Consider the following 24,160-nt stretch of genomic DNA (forward strand, 5'->3'; position numbering starts at 1 on the left):
CAGGTGTTGATTATAATGAATTTACTGTTAGGCCCATAAATAATAATAAGGATAAACAATATTTAAAAAGTATATAATTATATAACATATGACTAATTACAAATTACAAATTAACCACAAAACATAACATGCTACATGGGGGATATAGACCTATCTAGCATAAAAAAAAAGAATTGTCAGAACGTCGTCTCTCAGTTGCTGAATGTCGTGTAGCAACGTTACGACAGCCCTGTCACGTCTTACAATTCTACGTTGTTACAATGTTGCGAGCACGTAGACAGCGACGTTGCCATAGCAGAAATGCAACTTGCACAGACGTTGCCACAATTTTGTGGCAACCCCTTTAATTTCTTCAAAACCCGGCCCCTTGAAAGCTGATCAAAAAGCTGTGTTATTTCACAGCGAGGCAAGGTGGCTGTCCTGAGGCAAAGTGTTGTCGCGAGTTTTTGAGTTAAGTATGTTTTTTACGCATGTATGACGCTTCAGGCAAGTTCAGTGATGAATAATTTCTGATGAAACTGGCCTATCTTAGCGATGTATTTGGAAAACTGAACAAATTAAATCTTCAACTTCAAGGCAAAGACAAGCCCCAACCTCACATAGCAGACAAGATCACTGCATTCATCCGAAAGCTCGAGGTATGGGGCAGGCACCTTGATCAAGGAAATACGGATGCCTTTGAGAATCTGAGTGAAATTGCTGAAACCAGTACTTCTGGAGCCACCACAGTGATCCCATGTATCAAACAGGACATATCTACATTGAAAGAATTGTTTCAAAAATACTTTCCAAACAACAGTGTCCAGTATGACTGGATTATCGATCCATTCAATACAGAAGGTTGGTTTATTAACTTTGACTTTTTTGTGTTATAGTCATTTATTGTACATTTATCTATAATGTATGCTATTTAAAAATATTGTTGTCAAACTTATTCATATTTAATCTGCAGCACCTGCAGATTTCAGCTCTGCAGAAGAGGACCAATTCATTGAGATGACGAGCGACTCCACTCTTAGTCTGAGATTTCCAGTTTAGACACGGAGTGAATTCAGGCTTGGAGTGGAGAAAGAGTGTCCACTCATTGGGCAGAGAAGTCTGACCATTCTTCTTCCCTTTGCTACATCTTATCTCTGTGAGATGGGATTTTCAGATGTTGCTTCACTGAAAACAAAATACAGATCTCATCTTAACATTGATCATGACCTGAGAGTGGCAGTATCAAGCCTACAACCTCGTTTTGAAAAGATGTGTACTACAAAACAGGCTCATTGCAGCCACTAAAATATTAGATAAGATTATTCATTTGTCAATTTTGCAATCTACAAAATACAATTACATTATTATTATTTACTTTTGAACAAAGTCTTTATTTTTTCTATTTGAAAGATTTTAATGCTGTTATTTGATGTTATTAAAATGTGATGTTAACTAAAATCTATTTTAACAGTTAAATTTTAAGCCTAGATTATTTCTATTTTGTTGGGGCGTTTGGGGACACCGGGGAATGGCTCCTGTAGTGTGTTAGTGTGGTGAGGATGGGCAGAGACTTGCTCTTTGCCGACGGTGTAGAAAGTGGAGGCTCTGTTGGGCCTTCTTGGACAGTGAGGTAGTGTTGGTGGTCCAGGTGAGATCCTCCGTGATGTGCACCTGATGACTCTCTCCACAGTCGAGCTGCTGATAGTCAGTGGGAGGTGGTCAAGAGAGTTTCTCCTGAAGTCCATCACAACCCCCTTTGTCTTCCGCACATTGAGGCAAAGGTTGTTTGTAACACACGATTCGGCCAGTTGTGCCACTTCCTCTGTAGAGCATTTCATCATTGTTGCCGATGGGGTGTTTTCTTATGAAACTTACCCACATTCAGTCGTGTCGTCTGCCAACCTGAACCTGGCAATGCAGTCGTGGGTCAGCAGCGTAAAAAGCAGCGGGCTGAGCGTGGTAGTGCTCAAGGTGTTGTGGCCAACACGGACTGACTTTAAGTCCAGGATCCATTTAGAGAGGGAGTGGTTGAGGCCTAGCAAGTTTAGCTTGTTAATGAACTGTTGTGGGATTATTGTGTTGAATGCTGCGCTGAGGTCAATGGACAGCATTGGTGACACACACTGTTGTGAGAGCCTGGTGGAGGGTGTGGTGTATTGCACCGTCCATAGAGCGGTTTTGACAGTATGCAAACTAGAGTGAGTCAAGAGTTTTTGTTAGACTGGATTTGCTGTGGTGCATGACTAACCTCTCAAAGAACCTCATCATGATTGGGGTTAGTGCTTTGGGATGGTAGTCATTCAGACAGGACATGGGTGACGTCTTTGGTACAGGTACGGTGGTGGTGGACTTGAGACGTGGGGACGACTGCCTGGCTTGTAATATTTGCCAAAATAAATTGATTTCAAGGGTCATTTTTACCTTTATAAGGGCATTTTTTTCTAGACTTATTAGATGTATGCATCACCTTTTATGTCAAATTCTAACATTCAAATTCAATTGATCTACATTAGTGCATCTGATGTGGCACTAATGTATTTTACACTGCATTAACAATTACATAAATAATGCTATGATTTTTTTTATTCAATATTTAAATATGAAAAGATTTCTAATTTTAACTTTTTAATCAAAAGGTACAACCAGTAGGTGGCGGCAAGTCACTGTCTTAATGAGTGAGTCATTCATTCAACCGATTTGTTCAAACAGCTCATTAATTCAGGAACCAATCAACTAACCATCCATATTGATGGTCATTGAGAATAGGTCATTGAGAATAGGTCATTGAGAATAGGTCATTGAGAATAGGTCATTGAATCGTTAATTAACCTGATTCGTTCAAAACGCAGATTCGAATCACATTAGCAGTCGCCTCGGTTAAAAACACCTCACCAATTTGTTCAAAGCAGCCGATTCATTGGAAACACCGAATGTTCCTCGGAAACACACAACAGTTCTGCTATGGATTCGTTTGGAACTACTGTCGTTGCCGAAATAGCAAAAACTTGTGTCTAGAAATGTGTCTAAAATATAAGTTACTTAATATTAACTTCTTGTTTATTCAACGTTTGTATAAAATCAAGATCACGTTTGCAATCATGCTCATATTATTGAAAACAGCTCTCTTGCTCTTGTGATATTGCTCTATTATATCATTTGTTATAATATTAAAAAAAAACAAGATCTTATACGGTACTTATTTGTAATCATATCTTGAATCATATAATCATGTAATCATATCCCAGCAAAACAGTAACAAAAGAAATCACGTTAGAAGATATTGATTGAATTTTAAGCAGTAAGTTTTACATCAAATCATTTTTAACAAATAAATGATGTTAACAAATAAATCAGACAATGCACCAGCAATTCAGGGATATCCTCACAGTTGTGGTCTTGAGATATAATCCAGAGTCCTCTTAGTCTGAGACCGAGATAAGCCTGAGACTTTTAAAAACTGATCTCAACACCGGTCTCAATACTACAACACTAGTGTACAATGCTGTGATAGCTTCCAGTCAATATGTCTGTTGTCATAAGGTCTAATGGGTTTTTTTTTAATGAATACCTTAAAACAACAGTAAAGCAAAGCAAAAACAACACATCTCAGGAGAATGCTGTTTTTTTCATCAGGCCAGGCAAGACTGAGAGAGAAATAGCAGAAGTAGGAGTATATACACTGTTCAATCCCCCACAGGAAACTACACACACACACACACACACACACACACACACACACACAGAGAGAGAGAGAAAACTGTCAGCGTGAGCCACACAGAAACAGAAAGTACAACAGTCGGGTTAATACAGTATATATTTAAATACAGGGAGGAAACTGTTTCAAAGGTGATGTTTCTTCGTTCCTGAGAAGCTGGAGTGATGAAGACATTGAGAAACAGGGAGTTGGTCTTCTGAAACGGTGTCTACTTTGAGTTGAGATCACGTCGTTCACTTAACAAGGTAAGGTACTCTTCTTTACTGGGTGTAGATCATCATCAGCCCATTATTACCTCCATAAGACTGACCTCCATCCTACAGCTTTCACACACACTCACCCGCTGTCTTTGAGGACAATACTCTAGAAGCCAAGTTAAATCTGAAGACGTTAAATAATATTACTACGACAACTACTGCTAATGATAATATACATCTACAAAAAGATTAGTTTAAATAATGTTTTTCAGTTGATTTAGCCAAATGTGTCACAATAGTGGCTAATACAGAACTCAAATCTCAAATGAGTTCTGATGATATTCTGGGAATCGGCCTCGATTGTTCACCTGAAACATACTAGATTTATTCTGTCCATTACTTTATAATGAACAGAGTCCAGAACATGTATATTTTAGGAACAGTTCAACTGTGAATTTGCTCTTTCTCAGTGTAACTTTTACCCTGTTAACCTTTATGCCCTATCACATGGACAGCTATTTCAACACACTGCTCACAACAATATTACTTTAATCCATTTTACCATTCCAACTATATCCAAAACTTAGGTTTCATTTTCCAAAATGTCTAAGTATATTCATCATAGTACAATAAGGTTCATTAGTTAACATTAGATATTGTATTAACTAACATAAACTAACAATGAGCAATACATTTGTTACAGTATTTATTAATCCTAGTTAATGTTAGTTAATTAAAATCCAGCTGTTCATGTTAGTTCACAGTGCATTAACTAATGTTCACAAGATTTTAATCAAGTATTAGTAAATGTTAAAATTAACATTAACAAAGATTAATAAATGCTGTATAAGTGCAGTTCATTATTAGATCATGCTAATTAATATAGTTAACTAATGTTAACTAACAAACCTTATTGTAAAGTGTTATTATGATCAATAGCAGAAAATTATGAATCGTGTATTTAATGGAATATGTCGTGAAGTGGGATGTTTCTGTGGAGCATGCTTAGTGATCTAGTGGAGTGATGTAGTGCACACGAATGTGGAAAGTCCCATAGAGAGATAAATGACGGTCTCATTCACACACCACCCACAAGCCAGCACACACAGATCTCACGGAGGAAAAAGGCTTTCTGAATTATCATACTGAATCATTTCTGACAAAAAAAAACTAAACAAAACGAGCGTTTGCCCTCGGGGTGTTGTGCGAGTCTGCGAGTGTGCAGAGATCAGATGCACTGCAGAGTTTTGCCTAATATTGAAATATGAAAAACAACACTATCTGAAAACACACACGCCTCTATAAAGCCTTTGAACCAGCCGGTGAGGAATGCAAATGATGTGTTCAGAATGTACGTGACACACAGTTATTCATGAATTTGAAAATGTTGCAAATGTATCTAACCATCCACAGCTTTTATCTGCATAACTCACAATGAATGTGCAATGATCCATGTTTGTAATCAAATTATTTATTTAGTTTTAGTGTATCATAATCTGTGTAAGCAACCAGTAAGATGTGCATTAGTGGATCAGGTGACGTGTGCGTTCTTGAACGTCTTTTCTAAATTTCATCCGGTTTGATTCATTTTTGCCATTTCAAACCCACACACGTACAGCTATGAATGAATACGCCCCAGTCCTTCATCTGCACATCTCTCTGAAGCATTCAACACTCTGCATTACCACACACTAACTAATGTGAACAACACCCAGCTAGCACAAAGACGTCTATCAGACGTTGAATAGACGTAAATCTTCAACGTCTAATTACGGTCCACTGAAGGTTGAAGATGAAAATTGAAAAGACGTCAAATTTGTCCAACTTTTCAACGCTGAAAACAGGTCGATCTTCAACGTTTACTCAATAACTATTGACAATTGTAAATTCTCAAGTCACAACTCATTAGCATGCCAAATAACATTTTAGATTAACATTTGAGTGAAACAAAGCTTTAAAGAGTTTAACCAACACAAAGATTTTCACATTCCAAAAGCAATCACAAAACTACAGTAGAAAAGGCTGACACGTTAGAACTATTTTAAAACAACTACTGACAACCAATTTTAGTCAACACAAAACACATATACAAGAACAAGATTAACATTTGAAAGTTCACTAAGTAAAGCTTTAAATAACTTTGATCTCAGAAAATGTACAATTAATTTTCACATGCAATTCTAAATTCCTTTGATTCCACTATAGTGTCTGCAGAATTCAGGATTACACACATGTGCAGCGTTTTGTACAAATAGAGGCATAACGATTTTATAAATGATTTGCGTTGTTTTGGTGGTTTGCCTTTTGTCCTGTGGCCGTATTACAGAAGTACTTTAACTTTATATCTGTCTTATCTGTTTAGCACTATGGCACATTCAGTTCATATTTATTAATATTTTATCAAACCTGCATCATAATATAAGACACAGAACAGAGGGTTACTGTTTGCCAAACAAATCTTTGACAAAAGCGTTCAGTAACCCAGAGCTCTTTTATCAGTGCTTCATTCATTTGGCTTCTTCATATTTCTGTAAGTATTAGTGGTTCAGCGGAAACTCAGGATTTTACACAAATGATGATAATTTATTATTTTAAAAATGTGTGAAGATGTGTATTTACTCTAAATTAAAAAAATGCTGGGTCAAATATGGACAAACCAGACCGTTGGATTAACATTTTAATAAAAAAATGTAACCCAATGGTTAGGTTTGTCCATATTTGACCCAAATTTGGGTTGAAACAACCCAGCATTTTTTAGGGTGTTTGATCTAGATTTTACGGAGCCCCTAAAGGGACAGGGTAGTAGAAAAAACTTGGATTGGAGAATATTATTCTTTTATATATATATTTTTTAGTTTATATCATTGATTTAAAGGGATACTTCAGGATTTAGCTTTAAGCTTTGTATTAGTAGAAAACCTGTAGTATTTTCGAATTACCGTGCTTTCCACCCTCATATCCCCCTGAGATGACAGGTTTATGTATTTTTTGTCTGGAAAAAATCCTCCGATGACGCAAAAATCGTCATTTTGCGTCATCGGAGGATTTTTTGGCCAGAGGCGAGAGACTACAGCCAGTAGGAGGAGCTGTCCCGCATGTGTTCAACCCGCCCATAGAGGGTGGGATCTCACTCACAGAATGTACACATAGTGTCAGCCGTCTTTCTTTGGAAGCTAAGCTAACAGGCTCTTGTTCTGTGGAGAAAGCTGAGTAGTAGGAGAAAGCTGAGTAAGTAGTAGGAGTTACCATCCATCGCCATTCATTGTTTACATGCACACCTTTTGTTTCAATCTAACTGAATTCATTCCGATTGGTGAATCTGAATGTAGTGTTTACATGAACACTAAACAAGTGATCGATTGATGTGCGTTTTAACATTGCCAAGAAAATTCCGGTGCGTCTCAGTAATGACGCCGATGCGTCTCAGTAATGACGCCACCGGCCTCGCGTTGTTCTCCCGCGGCCCTCAGCCTCGTCCTGCTCGCCACAGTAAACATGATGAATGGCGACTGTAAAACGCAAAAGCCGAATCCCAGACATTTTGGGCGATCTCGATATCCCGGGCAAACTAGTCACGAGACTCACTAGTAGCCTAGCCTTGTTGTTTTAAACTGCGCTCTCTTACCGGTAGGCGTGGCTTGGGAGTGGCCTCGTAGAGCAGCGAAGCAAGTGCATTCTGGGAGTTGTTGTCTTTCATCCACATAAGCCAAAAATACATTTTCTGGCTTTTCTCAGTCTAGAAAGCTCCAAATTCAAAATAATTTCACATTTCTTCTACATAAATGACCCATTTTAAATACACATTAATCTTTCCAGAGGTGAAGTATCCCTTTAACAGGGACCATGCTCAACATATGTTGTGCCAGAGTTAGCTAGACAGCTCACTGGGCAGGATGATGTTACATAAAATTACAGCACTCCATTACAATCCAGAAAAAAACAAGAAAACATTAATAATTTCACAAAACAATATAACAAATTACAAATGATGTTTTAATAACAAAGTTCGGGAGGAGCACGTTGAGATAATTAAAGGGGTGGTTGATTATGATTTGACTTTTCTCATTTTTAGTTAGTGTGTAATGTTGCTGTTTGATCATAAACAACATCTGCAAAGTTACGACGCTCAAAGCTCAAAGCAAAGGGAGAGATTTGCTTTTAAAGAAATCGTTTTTTAAGGACTACAACAAACGGCTGGTAGAGACTACACCACATTCCTCCCGGGTTAGTGACATCAACCCTAAAATTTACATAAACCCCGCCCCCGGGAACACACAGTCCATGTTAAGAAGAGGAAGAGTTGTTGTAGTCGAGCACATTTGTGAGTCAGCTCAAACTGTAGCATCAATCTTTACACATGCAATAGAAAGTCACTCTGTGTGCATCTCACAACAGTTCCTATACGAGCGATCTATAGATTATCATGACAGAATATGCTAATTGACGATAGTTAACTCCACATCAGCAACATAAATTCATCAACTAACCATTCAGAGACGTCCTGTTGCTTCTACGTGTTGTCACTTCTTCTTGAGACTCTCTATCTTTGTCTGACTCTGTTTAAACATAAAAGGCAGAACAGTTTCTGACATTTTAGTGTGTGTCTGCGTGAGGCAATCAGAGCTGCTAACACACAGGAGCTCTTGAAGCTCCGCCCCCTGTGCCGGGAGCAGCAGCTAATTTGCATTTAAAGGGCCAGACACAAAACGGTGCGTTTTTGCTAACCCTCAAAAAGTGACAACTTTAACATGCTATATAAAAATATCTGTGGGGTATTTTGAGCTAAAACTTCACACACACACTCTGGGGACATCAGAGACTTATTTGACATCTTGTGAACAGGGCATTATACCACCCCTTTAACCAAGGCCGGACTGGGACACAATTTCAGGCCGGGAAATCCTACACCCATCCAGGCCATCCTATGCACCCAAATAAAATTTTGAAACACGGACAACCCTATTTTTTCCTAAATTATATTTATTGGTCTAAAAATCCTTAGGCTGGGGCCGTGTAAAATAATTAAAGGCTTTCTCTTGAATGGTATCCTCACTTCTCTTTTCCTTCATTTTCCCTAATATCTCTGTCTCTCCCTTCCACCAGTATCATCAGCCTCATATACTAAGAAAAGTGGAGTACTAGTGTTATATATATGTATGTAGGCCTATGTATAAAGTGTGCATATTTTTCTTGTACCTGTCACTTCTTCATCTGTCACTTGTTCTGGCCTCATGTTACAAACAGAACTGTCTCCACCTTGGTGCAAAACAACCACCTTATTGTAATTTGTTTGCCCAGAATCTACATTTATTTGAGTAAAGAAATCAAAGTATTATATTTACGACAAAATGTTGTTGTTTTTATCTTAAAATTACTTAAATATCCAACATTTAGCAACACTATATTTCATACAATAAAAAATAATAATAATATTATTTTGCTTCTACATGTCATCTCACTCCCTGGCTGAATGTGTGATCATTGCACCACAGCTAGTGCTAGGTTGACTGTCTCCACCAAAAATAAAATAAAAAGGAAAAAAGTTTTAAACCTCACAAATGGGCAGACATAATTTTCTAAATTGTCTAATAAAATGTTATTGCATTATTTTTTATTGATGTCTGCACTATCACTCCTGTCTCCCTGCTCCCAGTACCACAAAATGTTAATATTTGTCTGCTAAATTACTACTAATGTAACTTTACACTACATAATATTAATCTCCTTTAGCATACAGTATTTTGAGTGACGATATTAAAGGGTAACTAAACCCTAAACCAACTTTTTATAGTTAATGAAAAATAATAGGCGCTATACCGTTTACATTTGCTAGCATTTCAATACTAAGTTAACGAAGAAAAAAGTACAGTATTTACAGATGAAACTGACCTGCACTTGAAGCCCTGAACAGGTCAGTAATTTTGCAACATTTCGATGCTTGTTCTCTGAGTGCTTTCTTTTTCGTTGTCCTTTCCCTCTCTGCTCCACCTGGCCCTCTCTGCTCCATCTGGCCCTCTCTGCTCCACCTGGCCCTCTCTGCTCCACCTGGCCCTCTCTGCTCCATCTGGCCCTCTCTGCTCCACCTGGCCCTCTCTGCTCCACCTGGCCCTCTCTGCTCCATCTGGCCCTCTCTGCTCCACCTGGCACTCTCTGCTCCACCTGGCACTCTCTGCTCCACCTGGCCCTCTCTGCTCCACCTGGCCCTCTCTGCTCCATCTGGCCCTCTCTGCTCCATCTGGCCCTCTCTGCTCCACCTGGCCCTCTCTGCTCCACCTGGCACTCTCTGCTCCACCTGGCCCTCTCTGCTCCACCTGGCCGGTTTCTCTCCATCATCGGGTGATGCTCGCATTTTCTGTTTAACCGTTTGGCTAGTCGAATCGTAGCCTTGCCAGTCAAGACTAACAGATTCATGATTTTATTTTATAATAATAATTTTATTGAATGACGAATTCGAAAATGATCACTGGTAAAGGTAGTAGTATATAAAAATAATAATAATAAAATAATAAAAAAAATAAAAAAAAACGCTGGCTGGCAGCAGGCCAAATTAGTCGCCAGGCCACCGGGAATTCTCCCAGTGATCCTGATGGCCAGTCCGGGCCTGCCTTTAACACAAGTGGAGAGCACTAAGCAATCAATGGTAAGAGGTAGGCTATACATTCAGCAGTTTAGCAGCATCCCCCCAGCACCCCTTCTCCACACTTCTAGTCCTAACCACTTACCTACGGGGGGGCTCGGACCCCTCCCCCCGGACAACACGCCAAATACGCATTCAACTTTACCCCCTCTAATTGTATGTACTGTAAGTGTGAACTCGTGAATATCACAATATCAAATCACACAAATTAATGATCACATGATTGATTTTTCTTAAGCCATAATTTAAGTGCAGTTTTAAAAATACTAAATGCTGTACACTTTCTAATATGAGCAGGCACTATATTCCATCTTTCTGCTGCTATAAATGGGAAAGCTGGTTGTCCAGTCGCCTCTAACGGATGCCCTGGTTCCCCAAGAACTGTCCTCACAGAAAGTCACACATTGTTTAAGAGGTGGTGGCACAAGATCATGGATTCATTTATACATCAAACACATATCTGCGGGGGAAAAAAAGTGTCAACAATTTATCATTTTTGATAATAATGCAATGATGAAAGCTCCTTGTTTTTTTTATCTAGAATTTGCACAGCTTGTTTATAAAGAGTATATGATGGTTTTAATGTTGTTACACTTGCTTGAGTCCAGCTTGTAGTACAATAGGATACATGTGAAAGAATCAATGTGTGCATAAAGAGTTTTATTGCTGCCAAACTGATGCCTAATAAAAACATGATGCTTTACACCTCTAGAAACCTTTTTTTATGTTTCTTAAAATTTAAGTTTGCATCTATAATCAAACCCCAAGTATTTAAAATGCTCAACAATATTTATTGCTTCTCCTGTAAATAGAAATCAGGGCCTGAATTTCGTTTTGGAAAATGGGGGGAAAATCCCCTTAGGTGATTCTTATGGCGGGGAATTTTTAATCTGAGGGGGGAGTTTAGACTTTTTTTATTATTATATTTATCTCGCCTAAATGTATGCTCTCACTCATTGCATTTTTACAATGGGGTAATTTTATTCTTAAGAATTTACACAACTCAAGGAAGCTTGATTTCAATCTTTGAATTAAATTGAAAAAGTAGCACAAATAAATACAATAGAATAGAGATACCAATAAAGAGAAAAGTTTTTGCTTAGGTCTAACACTAGTATTCAGAAATACAGAGACTGAATAAAGTAATCAAATGAAAAATAACACTGGGTAGTATTTTAGTCCTGACTAAATTAAATACATAGGCTATTAATCCTGATTCCTTAAAATGAAAGCTATGATTTGTTGTTTTGACAACCAAATTAATGACAGACATATGGCTGCTGTCCCTTTAAGAGCTAGTGCACGATGGATCCTGTGTTCATTATACGGTCACGTGCGATTTATGCTTATTTAAGACATAACCGACTGTGTTTAGAGGATACTCACCAAGACAATTTTCGCATATTTTTGACTGTTAAAGCGATATAATCCGGGAAAAATAACTTGTGTTACCCACGAGCTGATTGTGAGGCGGCTTTACTCTATGTACAGTATGTGTGCAGAGAAAAAAACCCATCTCTCAGACAGCGCGCAAGTACCGAATAGTTTAAAATCGCGTGAATGATTAAACTGGTAAGACTTAAAAAGACGTGCAAATGGTAAACTTTAGTTACTCATGATGCAATGCTGGCCCGATTATGCAAGTGACAATTCCGTCTATCCCGACTCCCGAAACGCGAGAGTGTTATCGCCGCCTGCAGCGCGCTTAACGATTGCTTTGTGCAACACATGTTGAGAGATGAGAGATAGAAGACACGGCACCGCTGAATCACTCACGCTGTTTGAGAAATTGCGTCTCGCAGACAGTTTTAAAATTTGATTTTATAATCTGTGTGGATTAATTTACTAATACATCCTACATGCTAAAGTGAATCAATGTTTGCGGGAATTTCCCGCATTATAAGTGTGAGACCTGCGGGAATGATTAAAATTATGCGCAATACCCGCAATCCCGCACCGAAATTCGAGCCCTGTATGTCTGGTTGATACTCATCAGTTATTTTAATAGAAAAATACATTCCCACAGTTTTATTTTAATAGAAAAATACATTCCCACAGTTTTATTTATATTAAGGGTAAGACAAGAGTGAGTTAAGTTTGATAGCAGCTTGTTCTTTTGTTTTAGCATAGATAACCGTATCATCTGCGAACATCTGAAACTGGACCTCTGGACATACCATAGGTAGATCTTTAATATATAAACTAAATAAAAATTGGTCCAAGAATCGATCCCTGTGGGACTCCAATAGAGCAATCAAGAAAGGATGAGCATAAATCATTCATTCTTGTGCAATGTTCCCTTAGATTTAGAAATGATTCCATCCATGTTATTGTATTAATAGAAATATTTTACTTTGAGAATTTTGATAAAAGTACATGACAGTATCAAAAGCCTTCTTGCAAGACATCACCAACCACAACACCTCTATCAAGATTGGTTTTAATTTGTTCAACAAAGTAACAGTTTGCTGTTTCTGTAGTATAATGTACCCTAAATCCAAACTGCATAGTGTAACGGAGAGGCAGGGACGAAGTGGAGAGAGAATCCACATGCAAGCACTACTTTAATAACAATATGAACATGTAATCCAGGGCAAACAAAGAAACTCAGGACAGGAACATGATACAGCAAACAATGACTGACAAACCACAAGAGAAACCCAAGGGCAATTTATACACAGGCTAACAAGGTAACAAGGGGGTGTGGTTGATTGTCATGGGAACACAAGAGGGTAACCAAGGGAACTAACAAGACACACCTGGAGACTAATCAACATGAAAAACTACAAAACATGGCGCAAGACAGGAAATAACACAAGTCCTCACACAAGACAGGAACACAGGCTGAGATTGTGACACATGGATGTAGTGGAAAATAACCACGGTTTAAAAACTCTATCAACTGATTACAAATTACTTTTTCAATTCCTTTGGAAACCACTGGAAGAATACTAATAAGTCTATAATTGGTTACATTAGTAGAATCACCAGCCTTAAATATAGGTGATATTACTGCTGACTTCCAGGCACTTGGGAAATAACATTGTTTTATTGAAAAATTAGCCAGATGAGTAATTGGTGTGATAAGAACATTTGTGTACTTTTTAACAAATACAGAATCACAATTAGAAACATCTTTAGCTCTAGAACTCTTAACCTGACCCAAATATTTTATTATATTACTCGGATACTTCGGAAATATTAAAAGCAGACTTATAATTTAATGATACGGTATCCTTATTTCTTGCTCTAAATCCTTGTGCTAAATCTTGAACTCTATCTATATAAAAAAATGTTTTTTAAATACAATAGAAATGTAATGGTTATCTTGAATTAAATGTCCCTGAACTTGTAATTCAATATCTTTATCTCCTTTGTTACTATTTTTCTTTCATACTCTATTGATATTCTCATTAAAGTTTCATTAACTTCCATTGTTGTTTATTTAACCAAGGTCAATTCTGTTTCTTTCTAGTGAATGTAACATTCTTACTGAATTTGCCTTTAACCTTATTAATTGTGACCATTAGACACTCAGAATATTTTGTGTTCTCTCACAAAACCTGTTGTGAGCTCGGACAGACACGTCCTGTTTAATGTCCCGCTGGCAGTGTTTCAGACAGCTCTGTATGTTAATGGGCAGTTTCATAGTGTTTGAACTTGGACTCAAATATAAAGAAATGCAGTCAGTGCTTAACTCAAGGAGTTCAGTAAAGTTGGAAATATATATTCACAGATTCGAACTTCCCGGATCAATAACACGTGAGCTAAACATTGTTAAAACACAAATGACACCTATTTACAATCATAGTCAGATGGTCAGGAGGGACCCTCTGTCCCAGGCAGAACTGTGGAAGCTGTGGGCTTGGTCTCTGAGGGAGCCCAACTCATAGATGCTGGTCTCTCAACTGAGGCTGTGGAGACCATTCTTCCCTCAAGAGCTCCCTCCATGAGGAAACTGTATGCCTTAAAGTGGAGAGTGTTCACTTCTTGTTGCAGTGGTCGTCAGCTGGACCCAGTTAACTACCCTGTTGGCAGTGACCGTCCTGCAAGAGCGATTTGCTGCAGGGTTATCACCGTCCACTTTAAAGGTCTACATGGCGGCCATAGCTGCTTACCACGTTCCTTTGGGTGGAATGTCTTTAGGGAGAGAGCCCTTAATAACGTTTCCTCTGTGGCACTTTGGCGGAGGCCTGCAGTACGCACTAGGGTACCGGCATGGGATCTGGTCGTGGTGCTCCAAGGCCTATCCCTGGCTCCCTTTGAGCCTATTGAGGAGGTTCCAGTCAAGTTTCTGCCTCTCAAGACATTGTTTCTCCTAGCTATTACTTCTCTTAAAAGGATAGGAGATTGACAAGCTTTGTCAGTTTCCACATAGTGCTTGGATTTTGCACTGGGCATGGTAAAGGCATTCCTTCACCCTAGACCGGGGTACATTCCTAAAGCTTCCACTAATGTGGCCAGATCTGTTATACTGCAGGCCTTCTGTCCTCCTCCATTCCAGGATGCCAACCAGGAGAGAAATAATCTGCTTTGTCCAGTTAGGATACCTACGTCCACAGAGCTGCCCAGTGGCAAAGATCAGAGCAACTGTTTGTGTGTTTTGGACCTACCAATAAAGGGTCTTCAGCATCTAAGCAGAGAATGAGCAAATGGATATTCAAAGCTATCTCTCTTTCTACCCCTATCTACCCCTTTGGCAGTACGGGCCCATTCGACTAGGAGTATGGCTGCCTCTAAGGCCTTAGTGTCAGGAGTTTCACTTCAAGAAGTTTGTGATACGACGGGCTGGTCCTCACCGCACACATTCGTGAGGTTTTACAGCCTAGACTTGAGCTCCACAGCTGAGGCTCAAGTGCTCTCGTCTTAGTGCTTTCTTGATTCACACTAGACGCAATCACGCAGAGCGTTCCCACAGAGTCAATCGACTCAGTGTCTCGTTCCCTCTTCAGCGAACCGAGGTTACAGTCGTAATTGAGGCGTTTTCTATCGCTCATGTCAAGTCAATGATTACAAGTTAACTTTCATGATTGTAGTTTGTGAATGGCAGGTTATTGCCCTAGAGTTAACTTCACCTCAGAGGGATCAAAAACAAATGCTTTTTCATTTTGGTTGGAGTTTGGAGTTCCTGAGGTTACTGGTTAGAATGAAATAAAATAATGTTCTTTTAAAACGACACAAGATTCTAGTTGACTAATTCTTTTAAAGCTCCTTGAAGAGGAGGGATTGATGATTGAAGAGGATGATTTTTTGTCAAAGAGGTGTGACTCGAAAGTCGTAGGTTCTTGACTGCTGCTTTATATGATAAAGGAACATTAAAGGCTCTGTGCTGAAGACATGACCATGTAAACCAAAACAAAGCCATGCAGGACAATGTACTTAAACTGAAAAGAATTGTGCCACACACCAGTAATTATAACCAAACTGAAAGCCATGGAATGAAAGTCTAAAATTCCAAATGAATCAAATAGGATGGACTCAGAAAAGCCGTCAATGAACACATATTACCTGATGCATAAATGCACGTCTTATTGCATGCACAAATTATAAAACATTAACACTAAAGAAAACGTTTTGTATGTCTCCATTTGTACAAATCTCTTCACATTTATTTAATTCACATTTATTTTAATTCACATTTAATTTAATTTTCTTAGACAGAAGTTGAGCAGAATTTGGTTGTGGACTGTAGGATACATTTGCAACATTAGTGAAGTTCATGGATAACTGTGTGCATGTATTTGTTAATAATTTTGAGACTAACTTCATCCCATAGTTTTCCTTTTAATGTTAGACTATAGGAATGTTTATTGTATCTAACTTGAGCCGTCTGCTGTCTTTCAGAACTGGACAACTCTCGAGTGTGTTGCATGTGGAAGTAACAATGTCAGAAGACTATTTCTGGGATGTTTTAAATAAGCTCCTTTTGATAAGGTATTTTAGAGTTTGCTGGATGCTGTTTCGGACTATTGGATGCTGAGAGTTGTCTAACGACGTGTGCCATCCCAAAACTACAGTGCCATGCCAAGCTGAACTCAATAAAAGATTGCAGATAAATGAGAGGAAAAGATGAGTGTCGACACATTCACTTGCACTACCGCGAACCAAACTGTGAACGATACAACACAAATTATCAGAGATTATCAGCATCACATTTATGCAGTCTTCTACACAGTGATACTTGTTCCTGGACTGATTGGCAATGTTCTTGCACTCTGGGTGTTTTATGCCTACATAAAGGAGACGAAGAAGGCTGTGATATTCATGATCAACCTGGCCGTCGCTGATCTGCTGCAGGTGTTATCTCTACCTCTGCGCGTTTACTACTATTTGAACAATTCATGGCCTTTTGGTCATTTTGCTTGCATGGTCTGCTTCTATGTGAAGTACGTCAACATGTATGCCAGCATCTACTTCCTAGCCTGCATCAGTTTGAGACGCTGTCGCCTCATCATCCAGCCGCTGCGATACGACGGCCCGAAGAGACGCCGGGACCGCAGCTGGTGTTTAGTTGGCTGGCTCGTGGTGTGTTTCGGATGTCTGCCGTTCCCTCTTCTACGAAGAAACCATGAGAATGTATATTGCTGCTTCTCTGAGCTACCCATGATACAACTCAGCAAAGAACTAGGAGTTTCCCTTTTGACCTTTGCAGAACTGATGGGTTTTCTACTCCCGCTGGCTATAGTCATCATCTGCACGTGGCTGACCGCTGCGAGTCTGCGAGAGAAAACCTGCGTCCTGCAGGACACTGGGGAAAAACACAAGGCCTTCAAGATGGTGTTGAGTTGTGCTGGTGTGTTCCTGGTCTGTTTTGTGCCCTATCACATAACTTTCCCTTTGGACTTTTTGACCAAATCCAACGGTAGCGTTAGTTCTGAATTTAAGGTGGCAGTCCTCCATGTTCATCCGGTCACCTTGTGTTTAGCGAGTCTGAACTGCTGTCTGGACCCGGTGATGTACTACTTCACCACCGATGAGTTCAAGCGCCGTCTCTCCAGGCCAGAGTTACAAGACAGCTTGCAGTTACACATCAGAGGGTCTTGCTCCACAAATCGTGATGTCTGAGGTCTACACCAGAGACGGCACAGGGACATCACTCTTACATAAAGAAAAACACTTTCTGTATGTACAATTGATGAACTCCAAACAATCTTGTTGAAAAATGTGAATGTTCGAACTGCAGAATATTTATGAAACTCAGCTGTGATTTTTATTGACATGAGCCATGAACATTTCACAAATAAATCTTGTTCTGCTCTTGAAGTTCAGGGAATGGGGAAAAAATGCAATAAAACTGTAACATTTGACATATTATAAAATATATTATTTTTATATATTTAAAAAATGGATGCTATTCCTATGATGACAAGCTGATTTGGTGTAAGTGGCTCAAGTAGCATTTCTTATGATCAGAGTGCATCATATTTTTGTAGAAACTGATACAAATATTTTAGGATTCTTTGATAAATAGAACGTTTAAAAGAACAGAATTTATTTGAAATGCATTTTGTGTGTGTGTAACATTGTAAAAGACTTTACCATTACATTTGATCCCTTTAATGCATTCTTGCTGAATAAAAGTATAACTTTCAAATATTTTTACTGAGAGTCTGGTTAAAAAACTGTAGTAAATAAAATTCAAGTTGATGATAAAAATAGAAACATTTCATAAATTGTTTGTATACGAGGATAGGCATAAACAATACATACAATAGGTTCTACACTACCTATCAAGTCAATCCCTGAATATTGATTTAATTTCAAATCATTTTAACTAACAAGATCATGTTGATAAAAATTAATTTAGAATATAGACAAACATTATATTATTGTAATTGTCTAGATTGGCAATTTGTTTAATCTGCCCTATATCAAACCATTCCTTTCTGTTTTCTGTTTTCTATTTTTATTTTTTTTAAGAACATGAATCTATCAATTTGCCACTTCAAAGTGACATCAAAAACCAACAAAACAGTAGTGTGATGAGGGGTGAACGCAGCAAAACCTTTACAGTGGATGGGAAACTGTCTTGTATTACATTATGTAAATTGCAATTATAATAAAAGAACTGCAGATGCTGATCTCATAACAATCTATCGATAAACACACACCTTGTCTTCTGATGACGTAAAGGATGGGATAAGCCAAAACCTGCTGCTGTTTTCATATGAGGTGTAAAGAGGACGAGCTTTACACGGAGGTTACACGGATTCCTGTACAGATTACGGGGCTAATCTAAATTTATTGGGGGGCTGAGTAGAAAAAGGGCCTTGTGCCCCTGGTACTGGCAACATGTGACAAGTGCCGGTTTTGTGTGTGTACCGAAGTACCGATCTGCTATAGTTGACATATTTATCAGGCGTATACATGGGCGTAATTTGCGGGTGGGACGGGTGGGACATGTCCCCACCACTTTTTAAAACACCTCGCGGCACGAATGTACCAATTCTACAAATAAATAAAACATCTCCGGTTAACTGGCAGAGCATTCATTTCGTTCGTTTTTTAAATAAGAGACGATCTAGCGCTGAAATGTGTTTTTTAAATCAAGTGATCAAAGTGCTCATTGCCGCTGCGATCAGTGGCGCGGATACAGTGTTTTCTCGAGTGGCTCGCGCACACGCCGCACTGTCTTCACTCGGACGCGCGCTTCAATCCGTTGCGGATACTCTCTATTCATTCTGGTGAAATGAAATCACAAAACAATGCACACAAACGTGTCCCTGTTTGATATACAACCACTGATGAACATAATCGGAACATAATCGTTTTTGATGAGAAAAAAAAACCTGTACAAGTGCGGATTAGAACCCAGAACCTCTGACACGCTTGGCGAAAGTTCTACCACTGGACTGTTAAGGTATACATTGTTCAATTTGGCGGATCTATGTATATATTCACACAAAACTTCTCTGCACTGACAACATAGGCTACATCTCATTAAACGACAAATTAAACCCCATGTAGCCTACTATTTAAATTGATTGCTGGACATCGTAATGTTATTGTACATATATCTGATTTAGCAAAGTTACGCCACTGGGTGTGTATGTAATCTTAAAAAACCGAGGCCCCTCCGTATATTCACCAGGCCCACCTATTAATGAAGTTCTGTATCCGCCACTGCAGCAAATAAGCCTTTCACAATATTGTTTTCTTCAGATAACTCCAAATTTCTCCCACACACTGGACTTGATTTTTGATGACGTAGTGTCGACAACTTTACCATCTCCACTAGCTCTTTTCTTCAACTCCTCAGCATCTCGATGACTGCTAGCAGATCGCGCGCGGTTATGACTTATTTTTAAAAGTGAAAGTAGGCCTAGAGACTCCTGGGAGGGCGTGGGCACAAATAAACTGATGTGGATTTTAAATTATTTTATCAACTTGAAATACAGGCATATTTTTTGTAGATGTGTTCCTAAAAATATGCATATATTTTTACGTTTGCATGTGATTGTTTTAAACCCGTGTTTAGACCCGTGTTTCCCCCGTGTCCGACCCGACCCGCACCCGTATCCGACACAGTTGGATATTTTTCAGCAAAATTTGCGGGTCACCCGTCCCCGTCACCCAAACCCATGCAGGACTCTGCTTCAGATACTCCAGCAATAACAAAACACACCAATCTCTCTCATCCAGAATCCCAGAATAACCAGTAGCGAGTGCAGCCTTACGGAGAGACTCAGGAAGAGCTTCTGAATGTTAGTGGAGACATTTCTGTAGTTGTTGTGGAGTTACATTGATCATCTCATCATCATGTTTAACTTCTCCACAAGTGTCCACAGTTCCTGAGGTGTTTATAAGACAGCGGTGACATGTTCTGGTCAATAGTGTTCAGTGCTCGTCTGTGCTCAACCACACAACATTTCAGGCTTTGCTGGATCTTCATCATTGCGTTAGAACCTGTGTCTCCATAAATTGTCCATGTGTGTTGCATGCGCATGCTCAGTGTAGTCAGCTTTAACAAATGACTCTTATGATATATCTGGTTCTTTGGGAGTCAAAAACACACAGCACAACCTCTGTAACCCAAGCGGACTCTTTTCTCTGAAAGCTCTAATCCCGTCGGGATAAGATATGTCTGGGATTCTGTGTTGTTTGACCGTCCGCTCCACTTTCATCATCGGGATCGGGATCACAGTAACTAATAGCAGAGTTCGGTAAGAATCTAATGTGAATGAACTAGATTGAATTTATGCTGGCTTGTTTTAAAGCCAATTTTGTTCAAAAATGTAAAATAGTTTGAGGTCAGAATATAAACTCAAACATTGTTTGCAAAACTGATCTACGTGCTTTGATGTCTTTCTATTTCTTTCTAATGTTAGCGAGTTCAATAGTTTTTGTGTAGCCTACAAGTATGTAATATTAATAAAACATCTTGTCTTTTCTGTGCTCAGAGACATTTAGAATATTCACTTGGTGCATTTGGACATTGGACTCGGACATTTTGACAATTATTTTGAATTATTTTGAAACAGTATAGATTATTACTTTGTGCCTAATGCCTAATTAAGTAAGTTCAGTGATGCTTCATTTTTGTTTTAAAAACGTTATTAATTTAGTTAATTTATATATACAGCCGCTCTGGAGAAACTGTCATGTTATCGTCCAGCTCAGTTCATTCTCATATAATGTACACTGTATGAACACTATAGAAATGTTATATATGTATACAAAATGGATGTACAAACACTGTACAAAATGGTGTTTTGGCAAAAAAGTATTTATTAAAAATGTTGCTGTTATTACTTAAATATTGGGGAATGTAAATCTCTCTCATACACATTGTTTTCATAGGCTCTACATGTGTTTACACTATTAATTTATTACAAATTCTCTGTTATTATTATTAATTTAATTTAGAAACCATATACATGTTTACCTTTGACTACCGTGATCTTACTAATAGTTGAACATATTAATCGTTCTTATGAATTTTAATTGAAGTAAATGTTAATTGGATGAAATATAAATATCAGTGTCTTGCATGAATTAGGTGTTCTTTACCAATGTTGCTGTTGTTAAAGAGATAGATCATCATTTACTCTCCGTAATGTCATTCCACATCTCTCTGTGAAACACAAAAGAGGATTTTTTGAACTAAACCATTTTGTTAATCCTTGACTTTTAGAAACAAAAACACTGACATTTCTCAATCTCACACACACACACACACACACACACACACACACACACACACACACACACACACACACACACACACACACACACACAAAATATCCTCAGTCATGGCATAATACCTACCTGTCTAAATCTTGCATCGTCTCTGGGTAGAGACTATGACTGATGGAGAATATGATTCATCTAGAGTTACAACGCAATCAAATGAGGAAGAGGAGAAAAGAAAGAGAGAATCATGATGCAGACAAAGAGGACAATGAGGAAGAGGACGATCATGTAAATGTATAATAAATATAGCTAGCATTATATTTGATAACTAAAATCTTAATTATTTATCCATGTATTTTAGGTCTTAAATGATGCAGCCACTAGAGGGCAATAATACCCCAGTGGAGGAACTCTCCTGTGGACGATGACCTGAACATGAACACACAGAGAGCAGAACACGGAGACTAAAGAGGATGCTGATCTAAAGATGGCCATCTGATGACCTTCATAATCCCTGTGTGGAGACTCTTCGTCCTCTTCATCCTCTTCATCCCAGAGTCAAGGCTTTCCTCCACTGCTGGAAGATCCTGCACTCCTATGGCGGATATGTTGATTCTTCTAAACTGAATTAATATTAATAACTGTAGACTCCTACATCTGCACCCTTAAACAAGTCCACTGCACTTTTCTTTTACATTTCTTTATTTGGTTGCAGCCAACATGTGTTGTGTAATCAACTTTAATTTAGTATTGTACATGCGGCTCTTAAACGAGTTCTCAGTGTTTATGAAGCCTAGTGCTGATTGATGAATTGTGTTTAGCTGCAACTAATGGCACAAAATAAATATGTTTATTACACGGCTCTGTGGAATACTTGATCCTGATTGGTCAATCACTCCATCCAGCGGTGTGATATTCCCAGATAACACACTAACAAAACACACTGCGTTTCCACTGTCGGGCCAGAAGCTCCACAGCGCTTCACTAAAACACACCCGTAACACACCTCTCTGGAACAACGTCACACACACACATCATTCACCAACAACTGGAAGTTCTATCAGAAAACTAATCAGAAAGAAATCACTGGAAACAGCGAGATCGCAAAACTAACATGATAGAAGCGACCGTTTGCTGGCATTTTTGTTGTTTACTTGAATTAATTTGAGTCAAAATTGCACAATAGTCTCACAGAAATAAAGTGGTTTACCGTTATTTCACAAAAGAAAGAGGACACACTTATTCAGTCGAGGCTGCTTCTGTTTATTTGGTAGTTACTGTAATCTCCTATTACTTACAGAAGTATATATAAAAAATGTACTACAAGTTTTTTAAATTTGTATGTTTAATTATGCAAATTAGGCATTATCTCATTAAATATGCACGATTTTGCATTTATTTTCGGTAGATACATCTGAACATATGATAAAGCCAGGTGCAAAATGATTTTTTCTAAATTTCAGGATATATGCTTTCATTGTCTAGGAAATCAAAATATACTGACTGTCCATAGCCTTAAAAAAAAACGATTTTCGCCATATTTTAAATTTTTTTTACTAAAATGTCACATAAATCAGGCCAGGAATAATTTATTAACAAATCCCTCTGAAAATATCTTCAGAATACTGCCAAGTCTATAACTGGAAGGTTTGGTGTCCATTGCCTTCCTAGACCCTGTGTGACTCTTGGCACAGTCCGTGTGCGTCTCCCTCCAGCTGTCAGATTCCCCCACAGTAATCTTCATTCTTGGCACTTTGCTTTAGGACACAAGCATGACAGTAAGAGGACAAGACCTCAAAGTCAATGACCAGTCCTGTAGGAATGTCAATGCAAACACCAATGCCATAATGGGAAGTGAAGCCTCTTTTTTGCCTGGTGCCATCAAAAGAGACACCCGTGTTATTCACATCATCCTCAGCAACTCTGGGTCAGCGTCTGCATCGGCTGCCGGATCTGCTCCCAGTGACTCCCATCCTCTCTCAGTTTCCACCACTAAAATAAAAATGCATGTTGTGTCAAGAACTGTTCCTTTTTTGTTGAGTTGAAACCGTACACTTGAGTGGCAAAATCCCATTTTCTTTAGGAAAGGACCAGGGAGTAGACCATGCAGTCATAGCAGCCAACTGGACAAGCACACCGTAAATGACTTTAAAGAATAAGAATGACTATTCTTATAAATAAGAATAATTATTACTACTCTAATATAATTCAGCAAGGTTTTAGAATATATAATATTTTTTAAACAAAATAAATATTTTTAAAGCCTATTATCCCGGCCCCGGTGTGATGCGTGCGAATCTGAGATTTATAGAATTTATTTAGAGACGATAGAACCAAATCGAAAGCAATCTACTGTTGCAGAATAGTAATTACAGTTTGAAGTGCATCAATAGCCGGACTACCAACAGATCCTGCGGGAATGTCCACATCCGGTCTGTATCTTATCTGTATCTGTATCTTAAACCTGCATTGATTGCTTGCCTCCACTGGAACTGATTT

The 24,160-nt window shown here is 38.6% G+C and overlaps 1 protein-coding gene and 1 long non-coding RNA gene across 2 annotated transcripts in view; both read left to right on the plus strand.

Annotated features, from left to right (window-relative positions):
* p2ry10 (P2Y receptor family member 10) overlaps positions 1 to 18,124 on the plus strand; it is a 37,356-nt gene extending 19,232 nt beyond the window's left edge. Inside the window, exon 4 of the mRNA XM_082178689.1 lies at positions 16,592 to 18,124. Within this exon, the coding sequence (XP_082034815.1) occupies positions 16,592 to 17,593 (1,002 nt within the window). The 3' untranslated portion in view covers positions 17,594 to 18,124. The remainder of the gene's footprint in view (positions 1 to 16,591) is intronic.
* Positions 18,125 to 20,959: 2,835 nt separating this feature from the next.
* On the plus strand, positions 20,960 to 22,522 carry LOC309504537. The gene is made up of 2 exons (XR_014208116.1): positions 20,960 to 21,949; positions 22,023 to 22,522. It is a non-coding gene; the product is annotated as an uncharacterized lncRNA (long non-coding RNA).
* The last annotated feature ends 1,638 nt before the right edge of the window (positions 22,523 to 24,160 follow it).

The sequence above is a fragment of the Leuciscus leuciscus genome (assembly GCF_965113295.1).
Source record: "Leuciscus leuciscus genome assembly, chromosome: 8".
Classification (NCBI taxonomy): Eukaryota; Metazoa; Chordata; class Actinopteri; order Cypriniformes; family Leuciscidae; genus Leuciscus; species Leuciscus leuciscus.